The sequence below is a fragment of the Triticum aestivum genome, chromosome 6B (genome assembly GCF_018294505.1).
Source record: "Triticum aestivum cultivar Chinese Spring chromosome 6B, IWGSC CS RefSeq v2.1, whole genome shotgun sequence".
NCBI classification, from domain to species: Eukaryota; Viridiplantae; Streptophyta; class Magnoliopsida; order Poales; family Poaceae; genus Triticum; species Triticum aestivum.
In genome coordinates, this window is record NC_057810.1 from 441,345,475 (window position 1) to 441,356,723 (window position 11,249).

Genomic DNA, 11,249 nt, shown 5'->3' on the forward strand with positions numbered 1-11,249 from the left:
AGCGGGCGCGACGAGCAGGCAGCACGCGCGGCAGCAGCGAGGCGCGGCGGCCGCGGCGAGCAGTGGGCGCGGCGCAGCAGCAGCGAGGAGCGGCGGCCGCGGCGAGCAGCAACGGATCTGGACGAATTGGTCCAGCGGCAGGAGGTTGACGAGCACCAGATTTTTTTTCTTTTTTCTTTCAATGACAGGTGGACCCCACAGGGCCACACATGATGATAACGTTAGCCAACGTCGTCGTTCATTAGGTGGTGCCACGTCAGCCTGACTAGCAGGCCCAGTCTGTCATAAACATGCTTAATCGAGTCAAATCCGCCGATCAGTGTTTTTTGCAAAAAAATTACGCAAGACGTGGTGTTTTCTGTCGAGAAAATGTATCCTAGTGTTTATCGCAAACCTAGCCTTCAAAGTGGTGGTTTCGTGCAATTTACTCAATCATTGGCAAACAGTTTAGTTGCCAAGTAGTTTTCTAAATAGCTATCTATCACAGCTACGCATGGAGTTCCGCTGATATAGCTATGGCAGCTATTGCACCCAATAGTGGTGCTGTTTCTATTAGTGTATAGCCTGCTAAAGCACAGCTATTCCATATAAATGACCAAAAATAAAAGAGACAAGTTTCAGTTTCAACCGTACAGCTGACCCGGAACACCCTTTTACCTGTAAAACCACATGAAGACCCAAAACACTAACATAGTAGCTGCTTAACCATCATAGGTCTTGGTTTGATTGCTTTACAAGACATAAAAGTTAGGAAGTACAATCATGGGTATTACTAAGACATTCTTGTGCAAGTTTGAGTAGTACTCATGAAGCAAAGCAATCAAAGTAGTCAGTAATATGCATATCAGATCTCTACTGAGACCTTAACTCTAGTCAGTCACCTTTAGCTGATTTGTATAGATTCGGTGGAATTTAAAACGGGGGCTCTCAAAAATAAAACGACCAATGTTAGGGTAACTTGTAAACCCATGAAGCAAACCCTCACTGCCTCAACCCCTTCCCAAACCATTGGCCGTTCTCCCACCTCACCAAACCCTCGTCACTGCCGGCTCTCTTCTATCCGTTCGGTTCCACGGCTAGTCATTGCCTCATTGGTAGTCTTGACGGTGCTGGACAGGCTGGTGACGGTCCTTGAAGGCGTCGTGGTTGGAGTGGCTGCCATCGGAGGGGGTCGCTGGAACGCCACGCGGCCGTCGGAGAAGATGGCGGTGAGGATACTGTCCGCCCTGCCGCGCACGGGGGACTTGGAACCGAGGCGGCGGCTGTTGCAGGTGCTGGCCGCCCCCCTTGGCCACACGGGCGGCAAGTTGGTGGCGGGTGGTGCCTGCGGGCGTGGTGGCCTCGGGGGCACCCGTCCCGGATCTGACGCCGTCCCAATCCAAGCCTCACGATCTGGTCTCCGGCTGCCCTTGGTCGTCGGTGCCGCGTCTGAAGAAAGGGATGGGGAAGTGTGGAGCCCAAAGAAATCCAAGGCCGGATCTTCCGGCCACGACGAGGGCGACGCCAGCGGGCGCCGTCCCCTACATATAGGCGCCGTCAAGGTTCTCCATTCCGCCTCTGCCTCCCTCCTTTGCTCGTGTACCGGGGTGAAAACCCAAATCCCTCCGGGTTGGGCGGCAGCGACGCTCGCGGCGGCGTCATCTTCATGGAGGTGTCGCCTTCGGTGAGCATGGGAAGGTGGTGGGTGTTCCAGGGGAAACCCTAGATCTGGGTCTACTGGATCGGACGATGATGACGCATGCGGTGTCGTTCTCCCTCCTGGGGGCATCGTTTTGGAGCAACCGCTGGCTAGAGGGGACAAGAGGACAAGCGGTGTTACATCTACCTCATGGCCGGCGGCGGATCTCGGTGGCATGGCGCCGCGGAGTTTCGGCAACGGGCACGTGTGGATGGATACGTGAAGGGTGGTGGCGCTGTGTGGCACCGTGGTGGCGTCGACGGCAGCCTGGCAATGGTGATGCGTTAGTGCTTGCTCTAGAGAGGGATTGGTGGAAGACGGCTGCGGTGATCTTTGAGAGTGCATCGGACCGGTGTGTGACCCAGTCCCGGTGTGTGGCTGGGCTGGGGCATCCGACTTTAGATGTTAGGGTTTGGTGCAATGTCTGTTTGGTATTCGGCCCGGATATTCAGCACACCTTCATCGAAGGGGTAGGAATAGCAACAGGTGTTGCCAGATGGTGGCTTCAGGGTTATTGATGTATTACTTTGTATGGTCTTTGTGAATAATTAATAAAATGGCTGCATGCATCGTCCAGATGCAGAGGCCGGAGGTATATCCTCCTTTTCCAAAAGAAAAAAGTTGCTGCTGCCTCCGTGATGCTTGTACAAGAGTTGCCGAGGTCATAGCCGGATGGTGCAGTGCTTTGGCTGTTGCTGCAAACTCCCATGGTGGATGACTGCTTCCCATGCCTTACAGATTATACTTGTAATTGACTAGGGTGTGGCCTGGTGAGGACGATTGTGTTTGAGGTCATGGATGGCCGTCGGCAAAAGTATTTTAGTGGTAGCAATCCTTAGGTCGTTTCAGGCTGCCTAGGTGGCTGTGTGTTTCCCTTTTTCTGGGTTGTGTCTTTTCTTTGGGTCATGCCTTTCAAATGACATTGTAGAACTCCTTTTATCTTATTACTGATGCATGCAGCTCTCCTGCATGATCTTGGAAAAAAGAACAGGAATCCCCCTATACAACAGGGACATCACACAGGGAATAGGAAAATTAATTATAGATGTGTAACAACGAATGCTAATTTAACTGGCATTATGCTTGACTGTGCAGTTACTATAAAGCTACGGAGACATCTTATTCTTCTATCTCAGCAACTAGTACGCGGAAGCTTAAGGGTTGTGCACATTTCCTTTTCCTGGGGAAAATCCAGCACATGTGCGGATTACTGATTGATGAATTAACAGAACATTAGAGTACTAGATTTCAAGTAAAGTCAGCTATTCTAATTTAGTATGTGGTCTTTATTTCCTATCTTTAGCTGGCATCAAGCGAACTCGTAATAAAATGAAAATTGGTAAGCATTCAGTCAAGCTTTACTAGGAACTTTGAGTGGGTTTACAACAAGCTTTAAATGAACCACCAATTCAGTTTCTCGTGCAAGTTCAACATTATGGTAACATTAAGATATCCATGAAAAATGAGTAAGAGGCCAGAAGGATGCAGTGGTTTGCAGTTACCAAAAGAAATGGGGATAAGTAGATTGTGTTGTAAGTTAGCTCCTCTAGAATAACTTCCAGGATAGGATTCCTACAGAGAAGGAAATGGAATATCAGGCACAATGGCTACATTCTTAAGCAAATGAAACCAAGAACCAAACCTGAGGCCATCAGCCCTTGAAGTCAGGCCCAATTTGTCTGCTTCTTTCCTAATCAAGTCAAGGTTTATAACCTACAAAAAAGACTGAAATAGTTAGCATCTGCACTTCACACAATCTGTGTATGATCAAAAACACAATGGTATAGCTCACCATAATGAAAAGTTTTTTCACGGATATAAGCGCTTCTCTTTCAAACTCAAGCAATGAAAAGGTTAAGGAAGAATCTAAATCAGATGCTGATTTAGAAGATATGTCATCTTCAATTTCACGCTGATGTTGGTTCAGAAGGGATATGCAGTTCTTGACAAACATTTTGAATACCAGTTTTCGCGATCCCTGTTAATGAATATTAGGGATTCCAAAAATGTCATAAAATAACGCAGACGTTGCAATATTTCACGTAACTGTGACTATGTCAATGGTAAAAAAAAATCTTCAACAAAATATGACGAGGCAAAGAAACAACAAACAAAGTTTTAGCCCAGAAAGCTAAGCTACTTTTTATAAATTACAGATGTAGGTAGGTCTTACCAGAAGCACGTTTAAAACAGATTCCCTGATGATCACCCAGTCTAATGACTCTGCAACAAAATCACAAGAATGTTTAAGAATATATTGTCTTATACACAGGAATGTAAAACAGTTAAGTTGACAGGCACTTTTACCTTTATATGCAATATGACGAGGTATAAAATCAGCCTCAAGTGTGCGAACGAGATATTGGAACAGCACCATGTTCTCTATATGCTAAATTACAGAACAGAACAAGCTTCAAATCCCAACGACAGACAAAGAAATGTATAATATAGATGCAAAGTTTCTATAGTACTGCCAAGGAATGCGATACCATAACAGAAAAACGCATAGTGTAACCCTTCCTAATTTGAGGTACACCCTCAGGTTATCTTTATTAGGTTGGCGGTTCTCAAAATGAAAGAATAATAAGAAATGAGAGGGATTTTTTGGAATAGCAAGAGTTTTAGGGACCTGGCTAAACATAGTCACGTTTCAGACTTAGTTAAAGAACATAAACTTTTTTGTTGCCATTTGGAGACAACAAGCAGGAGTTTTCTCCAGAAGCACAAGAGAAAGGATCGTTTAGCACGATGGGAATTCTTTCTGTACCCCTAAAGACCAGGGTGGCCTCAGGATTCATAAATTACTAGTAAAAAATTATGTACTTATGAGTAAATGGTTGTTTAAGCTGCTAAGCAAGGATGAAATTTAGCGGTCGCTCCTATGAAGTAAGTATTTGGGGCAAAAAACACTCATGGCGATTAAAGTCAAACCAACGGACTCTCACTTTTGGAAGGGCCTCATGAAAGTTAAGGATAAATTTGTTCAGTTTGGATCATTTAGTGTGGGGAATGGCAAATCTATTAGATTCTGGGAGGATAAGTGGATCAGGGGTAGGCCTCTTTCGGTGGTTTAACCTAGACTCATCCATCCAGTCAACTTGAACTGATCTGTTAAATGACATGGTAGTGACATGGTACTGATGTGCGTACATGTGGCATCTGCGTCAACTGAAACCACCTGTGATTGAAAAATGGACAGGATAGTTCAAGTCGCAACTCGGACAGTTGAGTTTGTGACTTAAAAGTGGACATTTGTGGAAGTTTAAGTTTGAGAAGTGGACTTTTCCAATATTCTCTGGAGTTAGAGACCATCAGGGATTTACCTTAAGCCCACTATTAGCACCTGTGTCATTCGATGCTTCAACCATAGCCTCGGTCAACAAAGAAAATCTCTAAAGAAGGGTAAAACTGAATCAGATACTTCGGACACAGAAAAATGAGGAAGCCAAATACTATGATAATAAGTATTGCAAAATAGTCTTTAACATCCAAAAGATAGTTCCTAATTCACACTTCAAATATTTACCAACATATAATACAACAGTAAAAAGTAGTCTTCAAGGAACTCAAGTAATCAAGTGGCTAGGGGACAAGAACAAAAGTAGAAGAAAACCTGTAAAGGCATAATATAGGCTAAAGTACCCAGGCCCCAAGAACATACAGTGAGGATATGCTTCTTGGTCCAATAAGAGCAGGGAAACTCAAGACAAATATGTTCATAAGCAGGAAAACAGAATTTGCAAATATGAATACAGCATAAGAAAATAATGTAGCACACTAATACCAGCTTACCAAAGAATCAAAGAGATGATCTGAGCGACTGGTGCTTCTCCCAATCTCACCAGAAGCTACATTGTTGCCAAGGAGAAATGGTGACCATGACTGGAAAATGGGAAATTACTTATGCATGTTAGATTTTTAAATCCAATAGAAGTATAAAACATACAACAGTACATAGTTTGTTGAAAAAACATCTAATACATTATGTCATCCTTTACCTCTTTAACTATAACTAGAGTTGGATGGGAACCAAAATTTGTCAAATATACTCTTGGATATTGCTGCAAGTTAACATCAAAAGCACACAAAATGAGATGAACCATGAAATGACAATATACTAACTTAACAACATATAGGTTTTTACATGTTACAGTTTAGTGGTATATCAGTGTAGTATAGTAATGATAAAATGGAGCTCCCGTAAACCACAAAAGGAGCACTGCTTGGGTAGTTAAGTGAATATTAGTCATGCTACACAACAAAAAGAAACATTGCCAAATCAGTGGCTTTTCTCTGCTAGCGGATATGAATGAGAATGGCTAACATAGCAGGCCAGAATCTATCTCCCCATTGTCAAAAGTACCATGATAGACAAATGGAGGGACAAGGGACACGTCAACTTGCACGAAGGTGGCAGAAAGAGAGAGAAAGGGGTAGGGAACATTTCACCTTGCCCAGCTCCATTAAGAGATGGAAACTTGCAATGGTTAGCTCCAAAGAACTGCTGCTTTGAAAGATCTGAAAGACAGCATCGTACATTCTCCTTCCAGAAGTAAAAGATTTACATAAATAATTCCGATGTCAAACTCAGCAAATACTTCTCACATAACATTACACGAAATATTCATTCAGTGGAAGAGTGGTAAGAATGTTTGTAACATACTTGCACATTCACATATGTACTTGATTGGTAGATGCTTTGTTTGCTTGTTACTATGGTCTATGGGTTTCATACCAAAAGTTGAACGAGTGCTTTCCCATTCAAAGATCATTAAGACAAGGCTTGGGGGCATGATGGAAGATGACTTTCTTGCCACTAGAATGCTACTACCTCATTTCAGGTTTATAAGGCTTGTGCTTATCCCTTGATCTATAATTTGCCCAACATAAGATGAATTGTAGGACAGACCCAGTGCATAGAAGCTCCCACACAAGGTGGGGTCTGGGGAGGGATTATAGGAACCTAGTCTTACCCCTGCAAAGTGCAATGCAGAGAGGCTGGTTCGAACCCAGGACCTCTTGGCACAAGTGGGGAGGACTTCACCACTGCGCCAGGCCTGCCCTCATAAGATGAATTGTATAGTCTAAAATTTATACCATTAGAAAGTATACGATTTGAAGTTTCTAATGATATATTTTTTACGATATATAACTTGTATTACGTTGGTCCATTTGTCAACCTAGAGATACACGCAAGCCTTATAACCGGAAAGCAGCTAGCAGCACTCATAGAATGTGAAACTGCAGTGCATCACAATTACGAAGATACCAGATTATATGTTTGAAGAAAGAGGAGCAACACTTTAGTCTTCCTTCATGTTCAGGCGTATTTATTTTGGTGTTACTCCGATATGATATTGACAGAGATGTGAACAAAATCACTCAATACTTCCGTAATAATAAATTGTGGCATGACTTCCCTATTAGTTTGGCACATTGTAATAGTGGGATGTACTGAACTTACTGCCCCCCTTTCATTTTGTATCCCACCCATTCGTTGAACAACAATCTACTAATTTGAGTAAGCTAAAAAAATATTGCTCCTCCTCTTGAAACTGAAATGAACAATAAGAAGACGGAAACATGTGCAGATGCAGTATTATATGACTGAACTGAGAAAAATAAAAGCATATACACATATGTCACTATCATGATGCGGAAATGGAATCAGAATATGAGTTAAAGTATATAGATCAGTTCCTTCGTCTTTCTAAGTAGCAAAACAGATAATTACAGACTAGTGTTCGTCCTATGAGATGACACAGAAAGGTGAATCATTCAATCAAATTTGCCCGACAAAATAAAGTAAACCATATACAGTATCAATTAGCAAGCGAATTAACTCTGATAAAGGAATCGAGAGAGTATAGAGCTTTCCACACTGAATAATTCGCAGATTAGTATAAGTATCGTGCTGAACAGCAGATGTCCGGAGACTAATCTACTTTACGAGCGATGAGTTCCGTACTCAGTGGGGGTTGAGGGTTTGTCGCCGGCCAGGCCGACGGAGCGCACGGCCTCCAAAAAAGCGGCTCCTGGGTAGATTGATGAGGCAACGAGTTAGCGCCGGGATCAGCAGGCAAGTGGAACGGGGCACGAGACCTACAAACTGTTGGGGGGAACTAAGAGAAGGGGTTGGGGGGGCGGGGGGAGAAGTGGTGGGTACGGTCGTCGTGGAGGTCACGGGAATCCTTGATGCCGACGAAGGAGTCGAGGATGGCCATCACATTCTCCTCGACGCCGCCATCGGCGGCGGCGGCGGCGGGCTGCTCCCGGGAGGGCGGCATATTTTGGAGGGTTTGTCGGTTTCTCTCGGTGGGGACCCGTCGGAGAGGCGGGAAATAAGGTCTCGCGGTGCTAGTGCCGAGCGGTGATGAGATGACTCCTTTCGTCTTTGGTTCTACTAGATGATCCGTTGTAAGCCAAGTATTGGAAGAGCGTGCATTAACATATTGTTGTTCAAAAAGCATAGCTCATGATACTATATGCAGCAAGCAAGCGATAGTCATACGCACAGGATTGTCATGGTTTGTTTTACATAAGATCAAAAATGATGCACTAAGTCATGTAGCAAAGGATTCTTGTGATCTGTTTAGATTGGATAGACAATCATGCAGAGGCCTTTGGACGTGCAGTTAAAGACGAAAACATATATTTCTTTTATCATGGTTGTTTCAAAAGCATACCATACAACAGTCTAAGCAGCAAATAACCGATAGCTAAATGCACAGGATGGTCTTAGGGGATTACATAAGATCCAAAAGTATGATAAACACAAAAGTCTTGATAGACATTTATACTAATATTAAGTTATATAACAAGGGGCTTTAGCAGTTTGCTTATATTGAGTAGACAATCAGGCGCAATCCCTTGGAAGTACATTTGAAGGTGAAAGCATATGATTGCCCTTTGTTCATGTGTGCCTGACGGAAGAAGTTGCTCCAGCCTTTAGTGATGATGGCCCTTTTGTCAACACCCTTGATAAAGCGGGCTGTGACAATGATAGTTCCATCTTCAGTAGTGATTGGCAGTTCACCACGGTCAGCATCCATGTGTGGGAGAAGGGAACCCATAGAAAATGAAATGCTAAAGTATTGAAAATAACAGTAAAGGTTAGTTACTATATCATTTTATACCATGCTAATGTATGAAATTGGACAGGGCAATTGCAAAGGATTACCATTATTTTGTCGTCTGTTGCAAATGTTTCTGTCATGTGGCACACATAGTAGCAATCAGGCGTGGTGGTGCTGCGGATGATCTTTTGCAGTCTACGAACATATGGTCATAGAGCTTAACTGTGTTGCCCCACACAATGTGGTGACTAAACTCATCTAAGTAATGGATGCAAGGCTCACCTATGTTAAATTGTATAAAGCTATATCTTTTAGAAGTTGTTGTGAGAGTTGTTGGAATGAGAAGAGTAATGTAGCTCTTACCACGGAGAATAAACTTTCCTGGCTTTAGATGTATTTATTGCCTTTGAACTTTCGGATTGAGCTTACTTTGCATGGGCGATGAATATACTCGTATGGCTTATTGTGCTTGCGACACAGCAGTTCGCCTATGATGAGTAGATAAGGAGATCATGGTAAGAGTTTGCAACAACAAATAGAGGACAACATAAACAAACAGAAGACCTATTGAATCAGGGGCGTCACACATGTACTCGCAGGGGCGCTGGACTCACCAGCTCAAAGGAATCGATCATGATTTTTTTGAAAAGATTAACATTTTTCGTGCCTATGAACTAAGCCTAGCTTTCCTATGAGGCAAGCAACCAGAAACTCTAGCCGCGCCAAGAGAGCCAATCCTTCAGGCATCGTCTATCGGCGACCCCCCTCCATCGTGGATCACTTGGTCGTTGGTGGTGAGGGGGGTCACCGACCCCCCCCCCCTCTAACCATCCAACCACAGGTTGGTTCACGCTTTATTTGGACACTTGATAATTTGCCCCTCTTTACATTGGGTTAGATGATTTTCCATGCTTTTCCTTTTCCTATAGATAATATGCCCTTTTTAGTTACTTTAATGATTTTCATATTTTTATCCCTATTTTCACCATGTGAAATTACTCCAGTGCCTCTATGCTAAATACAAAACTCTATCATAATCTCCTTCCCCGTGGTTTACTGTATTTCTGGCAAACTGGAGCACTTCAAAGAGGACGGCCCTGCATTAGAGCATCTACAGCCGGACCCTACATATCCGCCCAAACATCCGAGCGGGCTGCCTGGCCACTACCCGAGCGCAAAACTGTCATCCAACCGAACATGTCAAATACGGCTCAAATGCCTAGACTGGACGACAACCTCCATATCCAGTCCATATCCTGGGAGAATATGGGAATGCGTCTGCCACGTCGTATCCTGCCCACCCACCGGGGCGCACCCGATCCCACATATACTCAACCTGCCTGAACTCTGGACGAAACGCTAGCTGCATTCCACTCCACTCCATTCCACCCCACCCTCTCTACTTCCCCTTCGCCCCAAACTCCCTTCGGGTGATCTCCGACATGGCGGACGGCGAATCCGAGTCCAATGCATCTTGATCCGTTGACTGGAAACTCGTCCCACGCGGCCTCTAGGAGGAGATGATTGTTCGCATTGTGCTTCGCCGATCTCGGGAAGAGTCTGCCCAACATCGCTCGGACTCCATCTAGCAGGAATCCATTGCGTCCACCCAAATGACGCATGGATCCGGTGCAAGGCGCGTCGCCACTGCCTCCCTGGAGGTGGTGCGATCCGTCTGGTAGTCAAACGCTGTGGCCGCACTTCCTCTCCACCCAGCCATAAAAGAAAAAAAATCATTATGAGGGGTCTTAAACCCTCACCTCAATCTCAAAAATGGAATTGAAAAGCTCCAATTGAGGAGCACAACCAGCTGTTGGAGTTTTTTTTTCAAAACTATGTTATTTTTTGTAGCAATTTCGGAAACTATAGCGTAGAATGAAAAAAACGCAAAACTAGTAGCCCGTCAGCCAGGAGTGGGCCGAAAAGGCAGTTTTCGGCCAGGGTGTGGCCGAAGTAGGCTTTTCGGCCGCGGTTGGGCCGAAAACTCGTTGTTGGCGGGGGCCCGGCCGAAAATAGTAGCTTCGGGTGCCAGGAGGCCGAACTGGGCCGTTTTCGGCCCACCGGTGACCGAAGCTGGCCTTTTCGGCCAGGCTTCGACCGAAGAGGTTTTCGGCCAGGTGTAGGCCGAAAAGGTGCGGATAAGCACCGTTCGCCCCTGCGCTGCTGTTCTTCGTTTCCCTTTCTCTCTCTCTCAGTTCTTCTCTGTAGAACTCCCCCCCGCGCCGATCTCCTCCATTTGCCACACATTTGCAAATCCAACCCACAGAATCGGTAGATCATAGCAATCTCCACCGGCCTACGGTGTTATTTTTTGCTATGGGATAGTTTTTGATGTGTAGAGGAGCAGCCATGGTGGGGAGGAGGAGCCATGGTGGAGAGGAGGACGGGTAGTAGGTGGTGGTGACTAGTAGCAGCAGCTGCAGAGGAGGAGGTGGTGAGGAGGAGGAGCAGGTTGGGGGCTGACCGGAGTTGAACCTCCGGTCGTCGGGGGTGGC

General features: G+C 45.0%; 1 protein-coding gene across 1 annotated transcript in view; it reads right to left on the minus strand.

Moving 5' to 3' along the window:
- The window catches only part of LOC123137383 (negative regulator of systemic acquired resistance SNI1), a 12,505-nt gene extending 4,427 nt beyond the window's left edge, over window positions 1-8,078 (minus strand). Inside the window, exons 1-11 of the mRNA XM_044557124.1 lie at window positions 7,845-8,078; window positions 7,647-7,713; window positions 6,128-6,221; window positions 5,677-5,739; window positions 5,471-5,560; window positions 5,002-5,070; window positions 3,986-4,067; window positions 3,852-3,901; window positions 3,471-3,656; window positions 3,321-3,391; window positions 3,181-3,250 (exon numbers count right to left, since the gene is read on the minus strand). Coding sequence (XP_044413059.1) covers window positions 3,181-3,250; window positions 3,321-3,391; window positions 3,471-3,656; window positions 3,852-3,901; window positions 3,986-4,067; window positions 5,002-5,070; window positions 5,471-5,560; window positions 5,677-5,739; window positions 6,128-6,221; window positions 7,647-7,713; window positions 7,845-7,965 — 963 coding nt within the window. The 5' untranslated portion in view covers window positions 7,966-8,078. The remainder of the gene's footprint in view (window positions 1-3,180; window positions 3,251-3,320; window positions 3,392-3,470; window positions 3,657-3,851; window positions 3,902-3,985; window positions 4,068-5,001; window positions 5,071-5,470; window positions 5,561-5,676; window positions 5,740-6,127; window positions 6,222-7,646; window positions 7,714-7,844) is intronic.
- Between the last annotated feature and the right edge of the window lie 3,171 nt (window positions 8,079-11,249).